Below are 26,380 nucleotides of genomic sequence, written 5' to 3'. Positions count from 1 at the left end.
GGGGATGGCCGCTCTCAGCCTTCTCTCTGATATTACTAAAATTTCAATATAAAATGTTATGAATAATTTATTATATTATTATGCTTTATACATAATGTATATTTACGTCAAAATAATGTTTTTACTTAATTTTTGTAATTGTTTTTAATATTATATATATCGTAAAAAAATTATAGAATTGTTTTCATAAATAATCGGAATAATCAAACAATATAAATTTCTACATGAGTTGTGCCTTCTTGGTTATTGGTTACATCTTGCCATGTTCTTCATACGCGGAAGAAAACAGTACTGATAGCAGTTATTTGACGTGTCGTGTAACGGAGTGTTGAATGGAGAATCCGAGAATATTTGTCTTGAAACGCTAAGTTAATAATTGCTGTAGTATAATTCAGTAGATCGTACATTTGGCTGTTACTATTGTTTATTTGCGACTATTTCACTCCAAATGCAGCGACATATTCCACAACTCGTCAAGTAAATAATGAGGCAAAATATGAGAAGCGCTACTCAAGACACCGCTTGCAAACTGAAAAATGTGACGACCTCGAAAACGAGTGAAAAGGAAGAGAGTAAGACGTATGTATAATTATAATTTTATTAGAATGATAATTAGAATTATGTAGTTATTTCAATTGTATTTACTCTTTTTAATACATCTACATGTCACAACTCTTTTGTTTTTTGATTAATTATATTTTTCTTATTATTACTTATTTATTGCTATTTCTTATTAGTATATGAAAATGATTAAAATTTTAGAGAGAGAGACCATGTATTTTTTTTCATCTTGTTCTCGATAAGTTATTCTAAAAATTATGTTTTATATTCTGTTTCCTTTTCTATAAAATGTTCTTTACTAATATAAATTACAGAATGTAATAATTATTACAAAAAATATATGAAAATATTATTCTTTACTACAATAGATATTAGCATAAAGTAGGTAAGATATTATAATACAATTGCAAATTGTTTTTATGATCACAGGAACTGGTGGCTTTTATTTGGAGGTATAACTATACTTACCTTAATCACTAGATTTTATAAAGTTACTGAACCTCAGCATGTATGGTAAGAGAGATCAAGGATTTTTTCTAAAAAATATCTTCAGTTTTTTTTTTTTTTTAAAGAAAGTTCTTCTGTCTTTCAGTTGGGATGAAACACATTTCGGCAAAATGGGCAGTTGGTATATAAACAGAACGTTTTTCTTTGACGTACATCCACCTTTAGGAAAGGTATGTTTTAAAGAAAATTCTATCCATATATTTTTTAGGCCAAAAATTCAATTGTTATGAGATTAAAAATATTTTATTCTATTTTAGATGCTCATTGCTTTGTCGGGATACATAACGGGCTATGATGGGACATTTGCTTTTGAAAAACCAGGAGATAAATTTGAAAATGTCCATTATGTTGGCATGAGAATTGTAAGTTGAACAAGCTTTTTTTCAATTCAAATAAAACAAGATTTATCAAACAATTTAGAAAAATTATCGAAGACATTAGAGTAAAAATTTAATCAGAAACATTTTTGTCTTAGTTCTGTACAATTCTGGGTGCATCCACTGTCCCTCTATCATATCTCATTGTATGGGACCTTACTAAGTCAATTTGTGCATCTGCACTTGCTGCCTTTTTCATCTTGTGCGGTAAATCATAACGTTCTTATAATGTAGATAATCTTGAATTTTAACAATTAATAAAATAATTTATTAATAAGATTGGAAATAAAACTGTTGAAAGTACAATAGTAACAGTACGCTATCTTACTTCTGAGACAAATTTATTTAAAAAATATGTCTATATTAATCTCGATATTAGTATAATTTTGACCATCGCGTGTCTCATTTAAAACTTGATTAATTTTTCTTTGCAGACGTAGGATTGTTGACGTTGAATCAGTATATTCTTTTGGATCCTATATTGTTATGTTTTATGATGTGTGCAACATGGGGCATGGCGCATGTAGCATCTCTTCGAGATCGACCGTTTACACGATCATGGTGGTCGTGGTTATCATTCACTGGAGCTTCACTCGCATGTACAATCAGCGTAAAATTTGTTGGGCTCTTTGTTGTTCTGCTTGTGGGTCTTTACACTGTGTACGAGCTCTGGCGAGAATTGGGTGACCTATCTAAGCCTATTGTAAGTCATTTCACGAGAATTCAATATCAAGGCTTTTATTCTTACAGAAATACAACTTAATACTGACAGATAGTGCTCAATTACTTATTTTGAATATTAAAAAAGCATTATTGCTCAGTGCTTTTAATACTCAAAATAAATAATTAATCATTATACCAGTATTGTATGTAAAGGTAATGTCATAATTAGTGGGGGTTTTGTATTTTAATTGATATGTTAATGATTAATGAGAGCTAAATAATAAGTTTGTAATACTATAATTTAATAATTAGAAAGAGACTGAGAGAATAAACGATTAAGTTTCCAAAGAACGATTTCGATTTTGTTTTTTGCAGTCTTATGTGGGAAAACATTTGTTAGCAAGATGCTTTTGCCTCATCCTATTACCAGTTTTACTTTACATGCTATTTTTTTATATTCATCTTTCCGTTTTAAATAAAAGGTAAGAATTATTGCATCACAACAAAGTATAGTCTGTTATTTTTAACGTTTAATATTTTTATAAATTTGGTGTTATATAATTCTTCCTTATTTCTCAGAATGCTATGGTTATATATAAGTTATATAATTTGTTCAAATTGTTTAATTTACAAATAAATATTGTTTTGTTTAGTGGGAGTGGCGATGGCTTTTACAGTTCCGAATTTCAGTCGCTATTACGCGGAAATTCACTGTATAATGCGACAATGCCGCGACAATTGGCATACGGTGCTACTATTACATTAAAAAATCATCGCACAGGTGGTGGTTACTTGCATTCTCATTGGCATTTATATCCAGAAGGAATCGGCGCCAGACAACAACAGGTTGTTATACATACGAATACTTGCATTTAGTACAAAGTTGTATAAAAGAAAAAGTAAAATATAAAATGCATTCATATAGAATATATAAATTTATAAGTCTTAAAATTAAATATTGAAATAAATTATGTACATTTTATTTTAGCCGGAAAGACTGGAAAATGCATGTAATATATAATAGAATAATGATTTGAGTAGGCGACGTTAAATGAAACTAAGTTCCTAGTATCTTATGTATGTATATATCTGATTACAGATCACGACCTATTCTCACAAAGACGATAATAATCTATGGCTGGTGAAGAAATTCGATATGGACGTGATATCGCCAGAACCAGAATTAGTTAAACACGGCGACCTCGTACGTCTAGAACACATTACGACGAGACGGAATTTACATTCACACAAGGAGATCGCGCCAATATCAAAAAAGCATTATCAAGTTACTGGATACGGAGAAGTAAGATGATTTTAATATGATTGTGCGTTGTTTTCGAGTTTATTATTAATCATATTTTTTATTTATGTCACAGAACGGTACGGGCGATGCTAACGACGTTTGGAAAATACTGATAACAAATGGAAGGGACGGCGACATAGTTGAGACAGTGACAAGTAAATTAAAATTTGTGCATTATCTTCATCATTGTGTGTTAACGTGTAGCGGCAAAACGTTACCGAAATGGTTAATAGCAATAAAAATGACATTAAATTTAAATATTTCTCGTAAAACAAAATTTTCAATGAATTTTTAATTTATCTAGGGGGTACAGTCAGCAAGAAGTTTCCTGTAATCCTAATATGAGAGATAAAAATGGATTATGGAACATCGAGGACAATCAATATGCCAAATGTAAGTGAGCGACACAAACTATTGGATTTATCATTAATAATTAACGCAATGTATAACATTGTACTGTTTCGTTAGTACCAAACGTCAGTTTCCGTGTGTATGCGCCAGGATTCCTTGATAGATTTCTGGAGTCGCATGCCGTGATGTTACAAGGCAATTCGGATCTAAAAGTGAAGGAAGGAGAGGTGTCCTCACGACCGTGGCAGTGGCCTATAAATTATAGAGTAAATCAATTTGTATATACTATCAATTTATATATTTATTATTTACTAGTACTCATGTACTATTATTTGCTAATATCATTGCTTTGAAGAGGCAAATTCTAAAAGAAACTCCTACCTTTCTCCATAGGGGCAATTCTTTTCCGGGAACAATCAAAGGATATATTTACTTGGCAATCCTATCATTTGGTGGGGGAACATAGTCTTCCTCGTAATATTTATAGTTCTTTACGTCCATGCTTCCGTGCAAGAGCAACGGGGTTGTATCGACGGTGCTATCATGCTCAAACAGTGGAGCAAAATAACGCATGCCGGCAAGTGGCTCTTTCTCGGGTGGATTTTGCATTATGCACCTTTTTGGGCAATGACCAGGGTACTGTACTTTCACCATTACTTCCCAGCGTTACTGTACAGCTCCATGTTGACCGGGATTACATTGAATCACGTCATTGAGTGCTTCCTGTTGCTGTTACCCGGCAAAGTGGGAAATACGTTTTATCATGTCACGTTAGGAACTGTAATCTCCGGTACTGTGTATAGGTAAAGGTTGACTTTTGTTCAAATTCTGATCTCAAAATGAAATAATTCGTAATACATATTTTTTTTTAATTAGAGTTCTTTTAAATTTTTATTAAAAGAATCTTTTAATAAAAATTTAAAAGAACTCTAATTAAAAGAATCTTTTAATAAAAATTTTTTAAAGAACTCTATGTGTGTGTGTGTGAGAGAGAGAGAGAGAGAGAGAGAGAGAGAGAGAGAGTTGATCAAATTGTATTTTAAATTTAAATTACAGCTTTTATCTGTTCTCGCCGTTGGCTTACGGGATGGACGGTCCGTCTGCTATGGATCCCGACAGCTCAATGCATTCTTTAAGATGGATGGAATCTTGGGAATTTTAAAATCTGACTTAACGCAACGCAAAGTATTTTATACATATACTTTTTTCATTGTATAATTAGTGATTAGTATATTTTACATCGTTTTATACTGTATGTGTATACACAAATAACATTGTGTGTATAAGAATACTAACATCGTCGACAATGACTGAGATATTGAAAATGCTCATCTTATTTATGCTATTTATATTTTCTACAAATTATATATGTATAATTTTTACAATGTTATATATTTTTTACAATCTGTTCGTATAATATTAAAATAGTTTAATAGTAAAACAGTGTTGTATGTGTGAGTATTTCAGTCATGCCATAATCATTCTGTCAAAAATGGGATTCCTTTACAATTTCTTCCAAGAACGTATTTGCAAAGATCAATACGACATATCCGTCTATGTATTTGTTTTTTGATATCACAACCGGATTATCATGTTGTATTTTGTGCGTGCCCAGCACGCTCTTAGCGATAACATCACTCTGCCGCAATATATCATCCATTTATATCGTAATATATTGCAACGATAATATAACTGTATACATAGAACGTGTATATAGGCACATTTGCTGCAAGATAAGCTTCCATTATGTTCACTTTCGGTCACATATTGGCCACTGTTTGCCAAGAATATACTGCATATGCTATCTGTAGTTGTCTCTGTGAAAAAAGTCTTAATATTTTATCAATGTAGATTAACTTTAATTTTAGTTTAATTTACTTTTTATCTTTTTCTAATTCTTAGAAAAAATAATAAACTAAAATTAATATTAATCTACATATCGGTAGAAATGGACATAAGACGATCATCGTAATTCGTCAAAATCTAGTCGGATGTTTATTTTGTTAAATGATCATTTACTCGTATACATTTATAGAATTATAGAATTATTGTGGAGATACGCAGGTCAATAGAAGTGACCATATACACATTGAAATTACACGTCACATCGAAGGCAACGCGTATGTTTGTATATGCGTATACATTTATGCGTTTTTATCGATGACGAAAGCGCGTGGGTAACCGACAAGCAATACGGTGTTTCTTGTTCCAGTAAAGTATAAGCTTTCGCTGGAAAAAGATACATAATTTTAAGATCTAGAAAATTTGGACGGATGAAAAGCTCGAAAGTAGGAACGAGTGCTGGAACGAATATAATTTGAAAGCTCAATATCAGATAGAAATCCACGTAAAATAGTATCTTTAAACTAGAAGGCTTATCTTTCGAAGATTCTTTCTTTGCAAAGCTGTGTTCAGAAATTTCATTCGGAAATACTCGAGAACAGGTATTACTTTATATTCGTTTAATATTTGGCGAACAACTGGAATAAAATTATGTGTAATACTCTGAATTGTTGACTTCCCAGGTTTGAGCTTGATGGCCGCCAAAAGACTTGTCGAGTTTAAAAGCTCCGCGCTTAAAAGCTGTACCGTACGAGCTTATCGCGCGCGCGCGAGCTTTTACTACGAATATTGAGAAGTGAACGCACGCGTACCGCATCGTCCGTTGCGGTATCGCCGCCGTCACCGCCTCCACCACCTCCGATGACGACGATACCGAGGGACAGGGCCAGACGCGCTCTCAGATACTCGGTCAGTGCGCGCTTCCCCGCGCCGGCGACCCGTCGCAAGACAGTCGTCCGGACGTGGTCGGTGTCCAGCGTCGCGGTGGATCAGCGGATGCTTCAATCAGCGGCGCATCGGCGACACCGCTCGTGCCTGACATATTGCGGGCTCACGAAAATAGGTAGGGATAACGAAATCGCTCGCGAAATTATCAGTGACTTCGCCGTGCAAAGAGAGATATGATCTGCTCCGTTTAAATAGAGCGATTGCGATTGCTCGTGCGTAAGCACTTGTTGCTGGAATCGCATCACGATTGGACCTCATCCAGGTGAAGAACTTTCACTGTCAGACAAGGTGCTCGTTGCGGACCTCGTGAGCGTCGCGACGACAACTTGCGCAAGGCGTCGACGCACCGAGAGCGTCTCGTGCACGAGGCGAGTGAAGCGAAGACGCGATTATCTTGGATATTGTGTATATAATGCGCACAATTGCTGTTGCTAGGATATAATAAAAGACATAGTGCTTACAATATTCTTGCGTTAGCAAAAATTTTTTTTTAAACAAATCTAATTACTCTTTACACATAAAAAGGTAAGTTTATAGATTTGAATCGATCTTATTCAACAACCGCTTGTGCCATATTCTAATCGTCAGATTCGATCTCGTTTTAACGATCATAGATTAGAACACGATAAAGTACGTTGAAAACGAAATAATATTGATTGTTTTTTTTATTGTAAAACAAAGATCAATATGAAAAAAGACCTTGTAATAAGTTTTTATTTCAAAGTTCTGAATAATGTTTAGAATTAAATTTTATAAAAAAAAGAAAGTTTCGTCAGTTTTTAAATAATTCATTTTTTATTTAAATTTCGAATACCTAATTATTATAAAAATTTGAGATTTAATCTCGTTTTATGTGCCTAATCATTGATTAATTTATTTATTTTATGTTTTTTAATGATAAAAAAATACATGGTTTATAATTTTAAAAATGTAAGCATAAAAAAGATGCAAAAATTTTAAATTTTTTAAATTTCGTTTAATTTTATCATTTAATAAGATTATTTTGAGCAGAGTTTAAAATTCCATTAGTTTTTTCAATTTTTATTAATTCGATTTCTCGTATTACTTTATTAATTTTAGTCTTTTTTAAGTTTGAATTTTTTAATTATGAATTATTCAAATTCTCTTTAAAAAACTAATAATAAAATAAAAATCGAATAATTTACTTTAATCGCTATTCAAAAACGTTCGAAGATACTTGGATGTATCTTTGACCTTCTGTCATGATAACATTGCTCTCTATGAAAAAGTATAATTATAGATTACTTATTGTTAGTCACGTCACTCCGAAACGACAATAAGTATGAATATACGAATAGATAAGTGGAATATCGGTAACCGATTTCGTTTTTGCGATATCGAATATCAATTGTCGATGTTTTATTCAATAGCTTTGGCTGGTGCATCCTGAATAGTTCGGATTAATTAATCCGTGATATATGCACAGCTGTCATTTTGTGACTCTGCCCGGTTTCACAATCGTCGATTCATCGACATATCTTATACTATACATATATCGAGCGATTATGAGTCACGTGATATGTTCGACAGAAAAGTCTAGCCTTTTCAAAGATCTGTTCTTTTTAGCTAAATTTCTTGTATGATTTATCTTTCTTCCTTTTTCTCTATATTGGAAAAAAGAGGAAAAAAAATAAATCTGTTCATCTGTGAACATTACGCGCGTTGAATTTTATAAAATTGAATTTTACGTAGTACGTTATATTAAATTAAATTCAAGACTTTTATTTATATACAGTTGATATATAAAGCTTTTAAATATTTTGTTAATTTTTTACATCAAATAATATCATTTTTTCAGGCGCAGATAATAATAATATATAGAGCGGCAATTAAATTACTTTTCACTATTAATAATCGCCGATTGTATTTTGTTAGCGATGAGCGACACAAAGCTTTTGTTTCCCTTTGATTTTGTACGGAAATTTATTAACTCTGGATTTTTTTGCAAATTTAAATTAAATATACAGTTCTCGTAATCCCACGATTTTAATTTTCCACCACATAACTCATGGTAATTAAATCGTAGATTGGATTTTCCGTATTACACGAAAGGATTCATAATCCTTTCGGGCTATCGAGAATGTAAAATAATCTCAAGAATGAATTGAAAGGAATCGTTCGCGACGCTCAACATTAACGTCATTCACACGTTTCTTCGACGATAAGCATGTGGACAGCTTGTTGCTTCTTGCACTGTCGGCCGCAGGAAGTGTGAATTAACAATGGAATCTGACCTACTTGACGATGCATACCATACACACATAAATCTACTGCTCCTTCAATCTCTTAAATGAGTTATATAAAATTCATCCGTCAGATGCAAGAAGACAGTTGGATCCGTTCCAAACGCGAAAAAGAACGCCGTGAAATTTTATTTAAGTAATGATTAAACAAGTCTTATGAAGATTACATGTCTTTTTCACTGAAATGTATAGGAATTATTCCTTGTCCGATTTGGAGCATCGAAAATACTCTTATTTATAAGCAGAAATGCAGAAAAATAATTTTTATCTAAAGTTATTAATTGAAAGCTCGATGGAAAGTTCGCCAGAAGGATGTAAATGGTAGAAACAGGATATAGTTACCAATCAAAATTATTTAAGCCTTAGAATATGGAATCAAATAATTATGGAGAGACATTTATGTAATGAGAGACGTTTCAACTTCAACATGATTTTTAAAAAATTAGAACTGCTTAATTAAAATTTTTTGCAAAGACTGATTGCTCATATTTTTTATTTACAGTAATTGTTAATAGAATTTTTGAAGTGGTAATAAAAAAATAATAAAATAATTAATAAACCAAGATGAGCCCACGCGAATATTGGCGTGTAAAGTTGATTTATTAAAAGGATTAGATATATATGTACATGAATAATTAACAAATTAAGAATAGTAAACGTTTGGACCAAGAGGGGTTAGTCATTAGCGGTTATAGTATACAAAATTACTCTTTATACGGATTACCTTTAAATTATCTCGAATTACTTAAGATTATCTAATACTACCTCAAATTATTCAAGATTATTGAACACTATCTCATATTATCCAAAATTACCTTAGGATATTTAAAATTATGTCATATTTTCTGAGATTTTTCCAAATTTACTTTGCTCATCTCAGAGATTAGTGTAATTAATTAAATGTGATTAAGGTAATTATTTCTTCAGATCATTTTAGAATATCTTCACAGGTTATTATGATAAATATCTTCAAGAACATCGATTTTAGATTTTTATAGTTTAAGAGAAAAAACGCAATTTTACAAAACAAATATTTATTGCATACAAGAACACAAAAAAATAAAAATTTCATAAACGGAATATGTATTATATGTATGTATAGATAGTAACAAGTTCGATTACTCGTAACATTTGAGATTTTTTAATACTAACGAAACAATATCCATATATATTGCAATTGAATATAAACATTAACAGATATTTTATATTTTTATAAAATAAAAAATATTTTTAAAAATCACCAATAATAACACAGATTCTTTGTTAAATGATATCACAACTTAATGTTAAATTATTTAGTAAGTTATAAATACAATATTACACCGTTGCGTTAGTAATATTAACTAAATATTTTTGAAGGTAAAATTATGTTTAGTTATATTAACCAAATATTTAATTGGTATTATTTCACTAAACATTTGACAGTTATTACCAAATCCTTTTCTTAGTGTACAACATATAAAATAATTCTAATATTTTTCTCATCACGAATTAAAATAATTGTACGTAATCCGCAACATGTTACCGCAACGGAACAGATGTCAATACAAATCCATTGGATGGTTGTAAACAATGGTCAGAATGATTATTACGAACATCTAGACTGTTAATAATAATCTACTGTAGTACGAGTTCAACGCAATTATTAATGAAACTATGTGTTTAAAATAAAAGCAAATGAAAGGACTGAAAATTCGGTCGAAACGTTTGCTATTCTTAGTTTGTTAATCAAGTAAATGTTCTTTTAATAAATCAACGTTGCAGACCAATATTCGCGTGGGCTTTTCTTGGCTTATTTTATTATTAAATTGATTTTCATAGACGGTATACTTTTTCAAGGAAATAAAGTTTATCTTTCTCCTGAAAAATTTAAAAAATGGCATAACATTTTACCGTGACACGTCTTATGTAGAATGACTTTTATGGATTTTTTATTATTAGAATAAGTGGATTTTACTTGGAATTCTTTTCGCAGCTAGACTAACAACAATGCAATCGCCATAATCGTATAGTGAAACTAATATATGTTAGAATAAAAAAAAGGAAAGACTGCTTAGTTTGCACTTGAAGATAGTTTTTATTTATTATAGCATGCAGCCACAATTGAAAGGAATAAGGAATAACAGTTTTAACCTATCAGAAATCGAATATACTAGAATATACATTGTTCTGATAGATTATAATCATTTATGTTCTTACCCTCTCTTTTACTCTTTTATTTATCCGATAAGTAAATTACTACATAATCCATGGACTGCCGCACACACCTTTCGTAACAGTAACCAAAAGACATACCGTAAGAATCAGTCAATCAGAATTAAGAGTTCAAAAGAATTATTCTCGACTGTGATTGGCTAATTCTTGCGGTCTTATGGTTACTGTTACGGAAAACGGAAGGTATGTGCGGGCCTTCTATCTGAAGCTATGGAACAATCGACCTTTACTCTTTTGTTTATCCAGTAGGTAAATTACCACATAGTTTATCAGAAGATGGAACACAATCGACTCTAAATTGCACAAAAAAGGAAATATTAGGAGTACAAATTAGTTCGGTCCGTTTTCCAAATGGTTCCGGCTGTTGTGAATGGTTCATAGTAGCTGATTTTGGCGGTTTCAGAGAGGTTAGACATTTGCTAATAATATTCAGTTTATATCGCTTTGAGTTTCATACAAAAATCTTAATTTTTACTAGGTTTGAAATGTTGAATTTTGTGTTAACCAAGCAGCATTTGCGGGAGATTTTAATTTTCTGCTTTAATTGGAAGAAAAGTGCAGCTGAAGCCCTGGCGAAAAAAATGGTTTCGACGTTTCAAGGGTGGAGATTTCAGCGTTGAAGATAAGCCTTGCTCTGGACAGTCAAAAAAATTCGAAGACAAAGAATTAGTGGCATTACTCGAAGAAGATCAGATTCAAACGCAAGAGGAGCTTGCAGAATCATTGGGAGTAACTTAACAAGCCGTTTCTGTACAATTGAGAGCCATAGAAATGATTCAAAAACAAGGAAATTGGGTGCTCTATTATTATTATTTTTTTTTCTTCATGACAACGCTTGGCCTCATGTCGCAAAAGTCGTAAAAAAATATTTAGAAACGCTCAAATGAGATGTTTTACCGCACCCGCTGTATTCTCCGGACATTGCTCCTTCTGATTACTGATTGTCCGAAGGATGCAACACGATTTGGCAAGTCACCGGTTCACTTCTTTCGCAGAAATCGAAAATTGGCTCCAAAATTGGATCGCCTCCAAAGACGAGTCATTTTTTCGAGATGGAATTCGAAAATTGTCTGAGAGATGGGAAAAAGTAGTAGCCAGCGATGGACAATACTTTAATTAATCTGTTCATTCATTTTATTTTGAAATAAATTCATTTTTTAACAAAAAAACGGACCAAACTAATTTTTACTCCCAATAAGAAAATTTGTTCTTTGATCGCGTAATGCATTTTCTATTTCTTCTCTCTCCCAGCAATTTTTCAAACCGAACGGACACCTTCCTTATGTAGTAAGACGTCGGAATATGCGAGAAAGCGCTTTAGCCGTGCTGCTGGCATGGACGCTTGCGGCCCAGCAGGGGTTGTGCGGCAAGTTGGAGAAGATCGCCCAACAACCAAGCAATGTTTTGGTAGATTATTATGCCTATCGTCACATCTCGATCATCCACTTCAATGTACCCGAACGTACCGTCGCGGTTCTCTTCAAGTACGTATCTAATCGAGAAAAAATCAGTATAGAATTCTTTTTTGAAATTAAGATAGCGATTATATATGTATAATTTTTTCGTTAAAGTGAAAACGTAAACAGAAAACATTTTTATCATTTAGGGTAATGAAGAAATTTTTCACTTTTTGCGTTTCTACCTTGGGGAAAAATTTATCCTTGTTGTATTTAACGCGTGCAGTTAGAGGAAGTTACACAAAGTTAAATAAAGGTATCTAAAAATTTAACTAGATGCAGAGCTAAAAATAATTTTGTTGGACCATTAAAATAATTACGTAAAATGTTCTAATTGGTCAAAACTTTTTGTAACATTGCTTATTTTGAGATTCCTGCATAATTACTTTGATGTCCAAAGCAAATTATTTTCAGGTTTGTATCTAATAAATTTTTAAATACTTTAGTAAAATCATTCTTTCCATGCAACAACGGAATTTTATTTTTCCTCACTATTTTTCTACAAATGTTATTTATCCTCATTAGTTCTCTTTAATTTTTAAAAGCAGCTTTAAAAATTTATATCTGAATAATTGTTTTTATACATACACAGAATAGGACAGTAACTCTGTCCACTTAGAATATCTCCGTTATTTTGAGAGATATGAAATAAATTTACTGAAGTTGTATAGCATCAAGAGAGATACAATATGTTACTAATGATTTTTGTATGAATAGAGGCGCTTTGGATCATTTTCATTATTTTTAATGGAATTATATGAGTTTTTGTATGTAATTAGATTTCTCTAATTATTCTGTGAACTTTTATACGCAGAATAACTAGAGAGAAATCATATTAAGTATAAAAATCATATATTTCCATTAAAAAAATAGAGACTTTAAAATCTCCGAAGTGCCTCCACTTATAAAAAAATTAGTATTAGTATCATATTGTATTCCTGATGTTATATAACATCAGTATATATATTATTTCATATCTCTTAAAATAGCGGAGATGTTCTAAGTGGACAGAGAGTTACTGCCCCACCCTTACATTCTAATATACATATATCTTACACACGTATATATTTTAAGATCATTTGAAGTATAATCTTATATATCCCTTAATTTGTTTTTTGTTTAGTGTCTTTTGAATATATTTTATCGTGTTTTATAGATTCACGGCAAAAGAAGAAAAGACTGGCGGAATAGGTAGTTGTACACCGCTCAACATTTCATTGCATCTAAAATCTGCCAGTTTGCCATTTGTCTGTCCCGATGGATCGAAGGTGGCTGCAAAGCTGATAGAGACGAAGAAACGTCGGCGACAGTATAGTCTCGAGATGCAGAGTGATGGCGAGCAATATATAATCAAGATAGAGGCTCCATCGGCGGGCGACTGGTATGCGATCGCTTTTCGATCCTGGACCGATCCTGAAGACGGAAAAATCAAGCAGCAAGGTAGAGAAAAATGCAATTTGTTACATTTACTTTAATAAATAAAATTTATTATCTATTAGGCGCTAATTGTATGAAGTATTTTATTTTAATAAATATATTCGCGTGTTTTGTATAGTCCGATCAATTTGATGTATAACCGTCAACCGATATATAAACAATAGATAATAACAATTAATACATGCAATAGGAGTCAGAGCAGGCGACAGTATATAATTTAACAAACATCGATTTTAATAAATCAATATAATATCACATAAAATGTACAATGTACGTTTTGACTTTAAGTTCTTTAGCATAAAAAGAACAGTTAATTTTTTTTTTAATTAATAATGGATTAAAATATAGCCGTATTTTTACACAAACAGTCAAAAAATTAAAAATAAATATTAAAATTTAAAATATAAAAAGTAGAAAAGTTGTATTTCTATTTTTGCGATCATTTTTATATTTTAAATTTTAATGTTTATTTTTAATTTTTTGACTGTTATATAAAAATGCGGATATATATTTTAATCTATTATTATTTTTAAAAAATTGACTACACTTTATTATTTTGAAGATGGTTCAAATCTAGAACCATTTTATTTGACATTATATTAATTTATTAAAATCGACATTATTTGTTAATTTTTACACTGTCTCCCATGCTGACTCATATTGTCTATTTTTACTATTTATTGTTTATAATTATCAGGAGTCTTTTTATTATTTTGTTTTGTGTCCGATATGTAATTTTGTAATAACAATATTTTTGACATATAGCAGAAATATTTCTTAAAAATATTTTTTCAAATATCGTTTTTCGATATTTATAAATAAAAGTGACTTCTACTTTTAATTTAATTTGTGTGTTAGTTCCACTTTAGTTTGCATTGTATTTTACACAAGTTTTAAATTCAGATTCTTTAGACAGCATTGTTATTGATACCTCACTAAACTGCTGTTCGCAGGTCTCACTGCGTCCTGTGAGACTGTAATGGACGCCGAAATGTTTGTGGAGATGCCAGCTACAACGTCATTAGTAGATTCTGAGATTGAGTATAAGGTGCAGCTGGATGAAATCTCCGACACAGCGATAGTGCAATATCTTGTACCGGATGTCGGTCTTGAGGATCTCAGCCTGTCTCTGAAGTCGTCCTGCGGCGAAGATTGCAACATTGTCGTCTACGTCACGGCGGAGGACAATCTCGCCGATGGCCTGCTCAACTCCACGGCAATGTCGTTATCTTTCAAGCCCTATGTAGACAACTTCCACTTCGTGACCTTTCGTTTATTATCGGGAAATGCGTCAAATGTAACGGTGCAACTGCCAATGAGCCCCCAAATTGATGTCGAAGTCGATCAGGTGACGCCGGTGGTGCTGTCACGAAAATCTTTCCCCGAATTTTTCCTTTTTGACTACGAACACCTGCTGGGCAACGACACGAAGCCCCAACCCTTTAATGTGACCTCCGAGGCTCTCTCCGTCCTTAACTTCGAGATCGGCCGAGTGTACGATGTCGGCGGCACAGTCACTCTGGGCTTCAAACTGATCGACGTGGAGGAGAAGTACAAAAAAAATATTGTCCTCGTGGCCTGTATTTCCTTAGGTGAGTATCATACTTGTGTCTTAAAGTTATCTCTAATAGATTAATTTCTTTTGAGATTAAAATAGAAAATTCGATATACTTCCTATGACGAGTATATAGTTCGAAGATAAACTTAGATTATATTAGTCGCGTTTATTCCAGACAGCACAGAACATCCATTGGAGAGACATTCAGATTTGGTTTCAATCTGGTCCAAATGTCTATGGACTTAGTACGAATATTTTCAAAAAACGTACGTTATTCAATGTACAAAGTATGTTTACATTTGAACATTAAAAAATGTAAAATATTTTCTCTATTCGCGACGTGTTGCTTTTGCTGACTTGCCAAATGAAAAATTTTTTAAGATCGCATATAAGAAGTATTACTTTTGTTATCTCCGGTAACGCGAAAATTTATCAAATTAAAACTTAGTTCAGACAGCACGCAACAAGCGGCAAACAACAATAACTTGCTGCTCGCAGTGATAAGATTAGGAACCTTTTGCTTCCAGCTTGCAAATTTGTTTGGTCTAAAATTTGTGGTCTAAAAGTTGTTTAATATATTAATTTAGTTCAGTTTTAGTCCATTGCATCCTTAGGGCCTCTTTCACCAACGCCGATTAACTTAATCGACGATTAGTCCATTGGAATTGACGAATCGCTTCTGTCGTCAAAACTAAATGATAAATGCGATTGGTCAATTCCAATGGACTAATCGTCGATTAAGTTAATCGACGTTGGTGAAAGAGGCCCTAAGGGCTCTTTCACCAACCTCGGTTAAGTCTAACCGATGGTTAATTCCAATGGAATTATCCAATTGCATTTGTCTTTGACTAGAATGAACCAATCACGGTTGACACTTAACCGTCGGTTAGACTTAACCGAGGTTGGTTTTCCAATGGAATTATCCAATTGCATTTGTCTTTGACCAGAATGAACCAATCACGGTTGACACTTAACCGTCGGTTAGACTTAACCGAGGTTGGCGAAAGAGACCCTAAAATAGACGTTTTTAAGAAGTTCAAAATGGTATAATACTGGATATTTTTAAAACGTTTTTAAAATATCCATGGATCTAATCTGGAAGTTTTTATGTCCAAACGTCCAACAACGTTTTAAATACATTTTTTAAACATTACTGTGCTGTCTTGGATGTAAGATATCTCAACATTTTATAATAAATCTTTGTTTTTAATATATAATAGTATAAAAAAATAGCATACATAATTTATATAAAATTAAAACTTTAAGATGTAGAGCTTCTTCATCACACACCATTTTATCTTCCCTGTTCCTTCGAAATTCTTTAGGATACTATACAAACATCACTTCTGGCGGCGGTTGCGTCCGCGCGCAGAATCTCACGACGGCGGATATGTACGTGAATGCGACCGAGCCAGCTTACGTGCACGTGCCCTTCCCCGAGGCAGGCACCTGGTACGTCAGCCTTCGCGTCTTTTGCCCCGAGGAGGAAAAGGAAGGAGCGAAAGAAATAACTCTTAGCGGCACCAATATCAGCACCAGCTCTTGTTCCTGCAGTCGTACTTGTTTGCAAGGCGACGTCGCGTGCGAGACGTGTGACTGTCTGCCGCGCTGTCCTGCCGTCCGGGTGGAGAGTATCGTATCGTCGTCTCCGTGCATCGAGGGTCGTTGTGGACATCGTGGCAAGTGTATGCACTACATGAGTGGCGGCTTCGTCTTTTCGGCATGCCACTGCACAGGTGGTTATCGTGGCTTCGACTGTGCGGACAACACATACGTTCTCAGCACCAGCGGCATACTTCTTCAACTACTCGCCCTCACCTTTAGCAACTTTGCTTTCATTGGCTCAATCTACGTCGCTATAAGACGCGAATACTTCACCGAAGCGGTCGCCTACGTCGCGGTCATGTTCTTCTCTACATTCTATCACGCCTGCGAGGCCGGTGAGGAGGTCTACAGTGTGTGCATTATGCGATTAAGCGTGCTACAATTCTGCGACTTTTTTAATGCGTTGCTCGCTATCTGGGTGACCTTAGTAGCAATAGCGTCGTTTGGGCCACGATTGACAGCTTTCTGTCAAGTAGCTGGTGCGATTGTACTCGCGATGGGTGCCGAGATGGACCGTACGGCACTCTGGGTGTTTCTGCTGCCAGCCGTCACTGGTTCCGCTTTAATCGGACTGTCCTGGGGGCTTAGATGCAAGAGAAAGCGCACCATCAAATATCCCTTGCGTCCATATAGGTAAGAAAGAAAAGCATGAAGGAAGAAATTAATTTTTACCATCAAAGAATTCATTAAAAATATTGTATAATAAAATGACTGCTTGTTAAAGTAAAAGTTATATAATATAGAGATAATTAAATCGAGATAAATAAAGCATTGTAATCCAGTTAGAAAAATGCTAACATTTGCTGATTGGTAGCAAATTCGATCAGATTCACTGCAAAATCTATAGCAATCTCTTAGTCGACACTAACTAGAAATAATATAATATCTATAGGTTTTGTTTTATGTTCTGTCCGCATTAAGCTCAGAATCTGTCTACTTTGACAAAGTCTACTTTAATATACTAAATCAGCAGATTTATGGTAGAAATCGAATATAAGGATCTGTGCGCACGGACACTCTGATAGTAGATTAGCAGCAGGTTTTGTTCTATTTCTAACAACAGTTTGCTGATATTATTAAATATTACAGACTCTATGTGAAATTTATTGTTTTTCTGTCATCAGAAATTGGTAGTATACTCTAGTTAAAAATTTATCTCTGCAAGCTATTTGAGAATGTACATATAAATATATAATAAGGTAACGTCAAAATAATGGAGTAAAGTTAGGAGTGTTATCTTTTCATGCCCGACCGAAGTTGTATTTTTCCTTGCATTTTATATTCTTTCTGCTTTTTTTACAACACAAAATATTTCTGTTTCTAGGACCATTTACTTCCCGGCCGGAGTTCTTCTTGTTATTCTGGGTCTTGTTTGTTACGCAGTCCTGCAAACGCGCAGGAATTATTATCTCATTCATAGTCTGTGGCATATCTGCGTCGCCATAGGGGTTATTCTACTTTTGCCGAAGCGCAAATACATGAAGTAATAGTCAAAGTGCCGTGTACCCATCCAGAAAAAATTTAGGAAGACCGAAATAGTATCGGCAGTTAAGAGATGTGATAGTAGGTAACCAAAGATATCAGGGAAATTATTACAATACAAATACAGATAGATATCGTTAATGAACCGGCTTTTGTACGACAAGAATCACAAGCGCCAGTTTTAATTATAGCATCTTGCACGCAAAGATATGTTGAAAATTATCGTATTTTGAAGATAATTTAAGAAAGAATTATTTATTTATAATTTTATATCAATTTAGTTACATATATTGAACGTGCATTTTATTATTAGAATTATTATAATAGATTAAAACTTAGATATAAACACTATATTGTTCTTTTTCTTATAAAAAAATTTATTTCTCATCTTTACCGTGTATACTCGTGATTCGCTTCGTAACAAAGTTGTTCGTTCGATCGAATATGACGCTCTTACGCATATATTATATATATATAATATATATATATATATATATATACAAGAGATATTCTTCTAAAAAAAGCATCGACAGTATATAGACATATCGAGAGTATTCTGAAGACGGAATTAACTCGATGAGATTTATCAATAATACACATTTAGCAATAAGATGCGACAACATACATAAATTCAACGACAGTATTAAATCAAGTTAAGTCGTCCGTGAAAGAAATTCTTGCTCATTTTAATAAGTAATAAGCAAATCCTGAAGAAAGTGACATCGACATTAAGATATTTTCGTTCTTCACTAAACTCTCGGTCGAATTAAATTGCTATTAAATATTTGAGAGTTGTATGCGAAAATATCAGTAGAGAATATAAATTATTGCTGAAATTAATGTTGAATTTTATAAAATTGTTCCGTGAAGAATTTTCGAAATGCACTTTAACATTCCGAAAAATCGATCGCATTAATACAGAAATGTATTGCTATACTTTGTTGATTCAGTCGCGACGTGTTTGCGAGGACCAATTCTATGTAAAATGTTGGAAACGTGATGAAGGAACGAAGGATATTTTCGTGCGAATGGTGCTTTTTTATTCACACGAGCGTTTTTTGCTATCTTTAGTCTTTTAATGATAACACTATTGTTGTAGTACTATTGTCATACTATTAATTTTTAAATATTACGTATTGTGTATGATCGATTTCTTGACGTCATTTTGACGATAGACGTGTTTTATGAAAGCATACCATATTCAATAACTATACATTCCTCATTGTTGCCTTCTCTTGTGTAGAAGGTACTCGATATTCATTTTTCTTCGTATTAAATATGAAAATAATTTAATCTTTATTTACTGGTGAAGACAATCCGAGCGTAGAAATGTATCTTTTAAGAACGAGTCCTTTTTTCCTAGGAATCAATACCTCGCACATGAACGTCCTGCTCCGAGAATAATATGCGAAAGTGAATGAAAAAGTAAAGATACATGACTCTTATATTTTATAACTAACAACTAACGTATCTCTATAATACATACAGAAATTATATATTCTTCTACTTAAAGCACATCTTCTATAGGATATGTTAAAAAAGACAAATCTGTTATTTTAACTTTTGCATTAATTTGCGGATTTTCTGACCCTTCTAGATATTATAAATATTTCACATATTCTCTCTTTTTATTATGCAATTTAGCTTTCTAGGCGATAATGCTGTCTAGGTAGATAATATGAAACGAAGTCATTTTTTCAAGTTGCCTTGCTGTGACAAGCCGGAAGAGTGAAATAAGTGGAGAATACCATCGTGTCTTTACTTTCCGATTCATCCTTGCGCTTGTGTATGCGTGCTGTGTTGTCTGAGGGGAATATTGTATAAACATATATAGATAAATACGACATCGTCATGGGCAGTGCCTGTACTGATTGTTGACACGTGTTAAGCGCGATGCGCCTGAGACCGTATCGCGACTCTAGTCGATTCTATTTTCCTCAATGTGAAAGCCGTATTAGACTAATAACATTTTCTACGTGTAGCCGAAGAGAGAAAGAAGAGCGTGTCACGCTGAGCGCACTTGAGTGCACAGGGGTTGCGCCGAGGATTTCACTTTTGTTAATTTACAAACATACACACAATAACACACAAATGTAATTCTCGACGAAATAAAATGAAGCTATCGCCGTTCAAGATAAATAATTCTACATATCAGTATTATCTGTTAAATTATTAAACTCTTATCCTGTCTACTATTTCTCTGTCACATAGAATGTAGTACACGCAAGCACGAGCTTATTTTTTATGCGCTTCTTTTCTTTTTCCATTTAATGTGCTGTTTAAATTATAATCGTCTTTTTTTGAAGAGTAAAAAGTACATAATAAGCAATATATTACAACGAGGAACTAGTGGGCGTCGCGACGCGCGCGTTCACCGTTGCGATAACATTAGCCAATAGTGACAGCATGGTCTCCATCGAGAAGCCGCAATGTGGATACGATCTTGAACAGTTTCTGCCGTTCCTACCGGTTTCCACCGCTTCCTCAATCGCTGTGCCCTGCATGGCCGTGCGGAACACCTGGTTGGTGGTGACTGTGTTCACCATCTTCTCGAAGGACGTCGCCTTCTGATCCTTTTCATTTTCATTCTTCTCGTCCTCGTCGCCCACTGCGGTGGCCGCCTGCTGCGAATAGGTGCACACCGCGCGTTGCATGCACGAGGTTGTATCGATGCCGTGACGGGCCAGGACATCATCGATTCTCGTCAGAGTCTGCGTGAAGCCATTATCTTCACCTACATAAATTTTACGAATACCGTAAAAGCGGAATATTCACGAGATGCTAAACATTCCTTGTGAAAAATTTAGAATTAATCGTCTTTCAATGAAAATGTTGAAGAAAAAGGGATATATCGTGTTGTTTTGAATTTTTCTAAATGTTATTTGATCAAGTTTCGAATCAGAAATCCATTAAGTTGAATGATTATGTTAATATTCTAACAGATTCTTAATTTTTTTATAGTGGCGCGAAAATTGTTAAATGTTTTGATAATGAAATTAAGTCTAATGAGGAAAAGATTTATGAAATTTAGGATTTGTAAATCCTATTTTGGATTTACGTAAATCCAAGAAGAAATAAAATGAACAACGCGGGATTTAGTCAATATATATAGATTTTATTAATAGGTATAATACTTACTTCTCGCATATGTGCCGTAAGTACCCGACAGTATATAAAGCAGCTTTGGGATGATGAGGATCGATCCCACACCTATGATGGCTCCCAAGAGAAGTCCTCCAAGATCTATTTTTGCCGGCGCATAAGGTGACACGCCTCCGTAACCCTGATTCAGATTTAATCGATTACGTAAATTTAATTCAATTATACGCCACTATGAGTTTCCGATAATTTCATAATTAACTTCAGTTATTATCAAAAAGAGTAAGATGAAGTAATATATATATATATATATATATTTTAAAGAAAATTTCTAAAATTTTGTAGGTGGATGGAAATAGGAGATGGAAAAGAAATAGAAGAGAAAAGAAATTGTAGAAATAAGAGATGAAAAAGAAGAGAAGTGTGGTACTATGTTCCAAAACAATAGGTATCTATAGAACATGAAAAAGATAGGGAAAGAAATCCGATTCGATACTTACGCTTCCTGTACTTCCGACATTGGTGAAACCAAATCGTGCCTCCTGACTACGATCCGCAATGTCGTTTGTCTCAGATTCGCGCTTCGACGCTTCATCGTGCTGTTTAATCTGAGACGACGGCATAGCTACCTGATCCTGTGCCTTCGCCTGCTTTTCCATATAACTGATGGAACTCGGCACAAATCTATCGATAGATCGTGCACATACAGACACATGACATAGATATTTTAACGATAAAAAATTACATTAATTTTTTTGGAGTATTTAATTACTTTCTAATTTTTAAGCTCTTTTTAATGCTTTTTAAGCATCTTTTGCACTTCTGTGACGTTTGGGAAGAAATATTGAGCATATTGCAAAAAGAAAATTGGATATTAATTCTTTTATATTTATGTATTTAATAATACATTCTCCTTATATTGTTAAAAATGTAACCGTTAAAATGAGCTTACCCTCCATCATCGAACTTCGGACTGCCATTGACCAGAATAGCGAAGCAGCTTATTGCCACGGTTAAACTTCGCGAGATACAAAACGTCATCTGAGAAAAAACTTAAATAAATACTAAGAAAAATATCTGGCTAAAAACTAACAAATCAGAAGATTATATTAATTAGAATTCCGATTACCTTAATTTTATTATAGAATTCTAACAGATCTATCCAGATATAAAATTTTGATTCGTCTATTTTAAACCAGAATTGTAATCCAACCAAAGATTTTTCAGGATTTCAAGGTAGCAATTTGCCAAAGACTTTCTCGTGACACGTATCGGGCGAATATAAACGTAATTTTTTAAAAGTGGTTCTAATAAATACCTTTAGTAGTGATAAAAGAAAAATGAATTCTTTAAGATACAACGTGGAAACTGAGGTATATCCTAGGATGAGATATGGCGATTCAGTGTCACGGACTGACTGTATGGTGTCTGCTTTCAGTCATATATAGTCGCTCTGGTCGTCTGAACACGACAAGTCGTAAATGATAATTGAAGCCCCGGTTTCGCTTTCATTGTTAAGTCTTCGTGGTGCATGACGTCTCCCTGTCGTCGCCTTCGTCGTCGCGAGCGAGGAGAAGGCCGTTTCTTCTTCTCCTGCAACCACGTCGTCATCACTGGTTACTCAGTTCGAAATCCCGAGGCTGAAATAATGGCCGGCCGCCAACAATGTCCTCTTAAGATGTTCACTGACTTTTGACATGCAAAATTTCGCGACTTCGGTCTCCGTCATCTCGTGTGGCGCGCTAAAGTGATCTTCTCCGTGTTACGACTTCCTGTAGCACGTTACGAAATGTGTGGAACTTCGAGGGTGGTTATGCCTTCTGTATCTATCTAATTGTTTAAGTATAGTTAGTAACTTTGATTACGTTTTCAAAGAATGATGTGGTGCAATTTGATTCGGAAAGTGAAATTAAATATTTTAATAATCGTTATTTATTAATAATGTAGAATAAAATAATGTAGAATAACTTATGCTTTAAATGATTCCAATTTTGCGAAGAAAATAGAATAACTCGATAGAAAGTACATGTAATAGACAAGAAGTTCTTAAAATTTGTAGAAGAATTTGCAAGAAAAAAATATTTTAATTTATAATAAAAATTGCAGAGAAAAATGATTACATAATTTTCACAGTACAAAAATATTCTGATTATCTTTATCGAACTTTTGACAACTTTATTTGTCTGAAGTTAAAAATATCGAAAGTGCAAGGTAAAAATACATCACAATTATGATAAATTTGTTTAAGTAATAATTATAATACCTTAAAATAAAGTAAATCATATACTATTCTCAAACCTGAAAGCATGAACAAAAATTTACTTTACGAAATGTAAAAACTACTTTACGACATGGCTTTTATGACAATCGTTCATTTATCAGAAAAATTAAGTAAATTATATATATAAGTGTTCTAGTCCTTATGTGGACTTGCCAATTCTACAAAACTTAGTATAAATGTCACAGAGATACAAATCAAAAAATCACCGAACAAAAGATCGAAAGTAGGATTAAAATATTTAAATGCAAGAAACCGCGAAAGCGGATGTAAGTAGCAGAGTTTACGCTATGAGATCATATATCGGAATCCTTCCGGAAATTTCTCAGAAAAGAAATTTCGTTGTCTATGCGTTGCATGTTCGCAAGTCGCACGGGGAGAAGCCAGAGTGCGAATCAAAGTTCCCTTTCGCGAAGTTCGCGTGTCGCGTTCTCCCCCGTTTCGAGTTCGATGGAGAAGTCGGTTCTAGACAGTGCCCCGGGAAATTTACTGAAAATTACGACAACTGGCCGAGTCTATAACTCTAATTGACTCGTCATCACATTTGCTCTTTTTCTAGCACCGGGTGAAAATTTATGTTTATAATAAGTCATGAGAAGTCGCTCATAATTATTCGGCTTTTTTTATCTCTCCCCGATAAGAGGTAAAAGCGACTCGCGAAATGCAACAGCAATTAATAATACATTATTCTGTAGATTTCGCTGTTTAGGTTCGTTAATTCTGTCACGAGAAATCGGTATTTCCTGTTTTGATAGGGGCGAACGAGCCTGTTACGAACGGGGCAAATTAGTGGGGGTCTGCTGCACTAGGTTGAAAAGCACTCGGGTAACACAAATGCATTTCATTACTTCGCGAGCGGCAGAAAGTCGAGGATATCGAGAATCTGATAAAGGAAGTGTTAACGTTTTATCTTCAACTATATATTTCTAAATTCAATTGTTCGTAAAGAGATTTTGAACATGAGGGCCACATCGACAGATTCAGCCGCTTTGATTCTTCTACCCTTCGCGCTGTTCTTCGTACAAGTAATTGGCGACAGCAAATCGCGGACGTTCATGAATATTAACGGTCAAAAGTCGCAATTCATCTCGTTTGACACTAAAGGTGGAGATGTCGAAGTGAGTACATCACAGTTGATTAAGTAAAAATTTTTCGAACACGTAAATTCTATGAGAATTAATCTTACATAATTGAACGGATTTTATTCAACATTTCTGAAGAATTCGACTTCAAATTGTTTGAGAGATCTTCTTGTTTAATTTTACTAGATCACTTGGGATGTATCGGTTCCCTTCTTCACGATACCGATGAATCATATAAGCGAGAATGGCGAGGTGTTACCATTGCTTAATGTCAACACGAAAGGATTGTCAATTGCTGGTGTACTAACAGCCATTCTCACTTTAGCGGTGCCCCTTTTATCGAAGCCGGGCTCGGAAATGCAATATCGAAGTACAAGTTTCATTCCTATTCACTGCTCCGTGAAGATAATAAAATTATTGTAAATTCTCTTGAATTACCTAGAGTGTGAACTTTTGTGTCAGGTCTCGACTCGCAATGGTCGCAAATGGGAGATACAATAAACGAAATCGTGTTTAGCAATCGGTACATCACGCCTTGCATCCAGCGCATTATTTGCACCATCATTTCCGAGGCGAGTCATTCCGACAATCCTACGAGTACCGATAAGATTATCGATGGATTATCAAGGTACGATTAACTTTTAATACATATTATAAATCTTAATAATAAGTGATTAACAACTTATTAGTATATAAAATATTTTTGAGATTTTTAAGTGTTATTTTATAATTCAGAATTAACTAAATAATATTATTTTAAATTGAAAAACTTATTTGCTTATTTAATGAGTATCCACTACATTAATAATTTAATCAAGTTAATATATACATGTAATAAACTTTACTAGATTTGAAGGAAAAGATATTAAAGAAATAAACTGGATAAGTTAATGTATATGTTAAAGTAAGATAACTAATATCATTAAGAGTAAGATAACTAATATCATTAATATTGAATGATAATTGAAAATATATATACACACAATTAAATAACAATTAAAAAACGATTAAATCAAGAGTAAAAATTTGATTTTCTTTTTCTGAATGATTGTTGAGAATTACACTCGTATATGATTCGTCCAATTATAAAAACATTAAAATTAGCGACAAAGCACATTAATCATTTAATCAAGAAAAATATATATATTCGAATTAAATTTCAATTACATGAATTTATTTAAATTATTTTGAACAGTCACAAGTGGTTTAAGGAATTCACGAATGGCACAGTCCTTCAAGAAGCTATCAGGGTAGGTCGAGAAAAGCACCACGACTGCAGCCGCATGTATAAGGAATGCTTTGTGACGCCAAAAATTCTTAAAAGTATGATGGTTCAATTTGGAGTAATTTGA

At 33.5% G+C, this 26,380-nt stretch overlaps 4 protein-coding genes across 5 annotated transcripts; 3 read left to right on the top strand and 1 right to left on the bottom strand.

Annotated features, from left to right (window-relative positions):
• Positions 1–290: 290 nt before the first annotated feature.
• twisted (Protein O-mannosyl-transferase 2) lies at positions 291–4,939 on the top strand. The gene is made up of 14 exons (XM_018546792.1): positions 291–579; positions 991–1,074; positions 1,154–1,238; positions 1,326–1,430; positions 1,544–1,652; positions 1,880–2,148; positions 2,484–2,590; positions 2,762–2,954; positions 3,208–3,411; positions 3,485–3,636; positions 3,716–3,804; positions 3,880–4,028; positions 4,156–4,565; positions 4,819–4,939. Exons 1-14 carry the CDS (start codon positions 485–487, stop codon positions 4,922–4,924), a joined length of 2,157 nt encoding a protein of 718 aa, XP_018402294.1. The 5' UTR covers positions 291–484; the 3' UTR covers positions 4,925–4,939.
• Positions 4,940–6,501: 1,562 nt separating this feature from the next.
• On the top strand, positions 6,502–18,766 carry LOC108779381 (transmembrane protein 8A). 2 transcript variants are annotated; one of them, XM_018546790.1, is made up of 6 exons: positions 6,502–6,667; positions 12,282–12,514; positions 13,644–13,927; positions 14,878–15,516; positions 16,808–17,720; positions 18,412–18,766. In XM_018546790.1, exons 2-6 carry the CDS (start codon positions 12,333–12,335, stop codon positions 18,572–18,574), a joined length of 2,181 nt encoding a protein of 726 aa, XP_018402292.1. In that variant the 5' UTR covers positions 6,502–6,667; positions 12,282–12,332; the 3' UTR covers positions 18,575–18,766. The 2 variants fall into 2 exon arrangements, with proteins under 2 accessions (XP_018402292.1, XP_018402291.1); XM_018546789.1 differs by lacking the exon at positions 6,502–6,667 and having other exon boundaries at positions 12,216–12,514.
• A 2,136-nt stretch (positions 18,767–20,902) lies between these two features.
• On the bottom strand, positions 20,903–22,291 carry LOC108779369 (uncharacterized). The gene is given in 3 exon segments (XM_083287337.1): positions 20,903–21,303; positions 21,708–21,852; positions 22,112–22,291. Coding segments are annotated over 3 exon segments (726 nt in total).
• A 2,614-nt stretch (positions 22,292–24,905) lies between these two features.
• On the top strand, positions 24,906–26,380 carry LOC108779368 (uncharacterized). Its single transcript, XM_018546767.1, has 4 exons — positions 24,906–25,064; positions 25,215–25,398; positions 25,491–25,656; positions 26,224–26,380. Exons 1-4 carry the CDS (start codon positions 24,906–24,908, stop codon positions 26,378–26,380), a joined length of 666 nt encoding a protein of 221 aa, XP_018402269.1.

This window comes from Cyphomyrmex costatus, unplaced genomic scaffold (genome assembly GCF_001594065.2).
Source record: "Cyphomyrmex costatus isolate MS0001 unplaced genomic scaffold, Ccosl1.0 scaffold59, whole genome shotgun sequence".
Classification (NCBI taxonomy): Eukaryota; Metazoa; Arthropoda; class Insecta; order Hymenoptera; family Formicidae; genus Cyphomyrmex; species Cyphomyrmex costatus.
This window is presented reverse-complemented; position numbering and strand designations above follow the sequence as displayed.

Coding starts and splice junctions, on each gene's coding strand:
- twisted (XM_018546792.1), top strand. CDS start 485: ATGAGGCAAAATATGAGAAGCGCTACTCAAGACACCGCTTGCAAACTG. Junction 2,591..2,761: donor CTTTCCGTTTTAAATAAAAG/GTAAGAATTATT, acceptor TGTTTTGTTTAG/TGGGAGTGGCGATGGCTTTT. Junction 4,566..4,818: donor ATCTCCGGTACTGTGTATAG/GTAAAGGTTGAC, acceptor TTTAAATTACAG/CTTTTATCTGTTCTCGCCGT.
- LOC108779381 (XM_018546790.1), top strand. CDS start 12,333: ATGCGAGAAAGCGCTTTAGCCGTGCTGCTGGCATGGACGCTTGCGGCC. Junction 12,515..13,643: donor ACCGTCGCGGTTCTCTTCAA/GTACGTATCTAA, acceptor CGTGTTTTATAG/ATTCACGGCAAAAGAAGAAA. Junction 17,721..18,411: donor TATCCCTTGCGTCCATATAG/GTAAGAAAGAAA, acceptor TTCTGTTTCTAG/GACCATTTACTTCCCGGCCG.
- LOC108779368 (XM_018546767.1), top strand. CDS start 24,906: ATGAGGGCCACATCGACAGATTCAGCCGCTTTGATTCTTCTACCCTTC. Junction 25,399..25,490: donor CTCGGAAATGCAATATCGAA/GTACAAGTTTCA, acceptor CTTTTGTGTCAG/GTCTCGACTCGCAATGGTCG. Junction 25,657..26,223: donor ATTATCGATGGATTATCAAG/GTACGATTAACT, acceptor TATTTTGAACAG/TCACAAGTGGTTTAAGGAAT.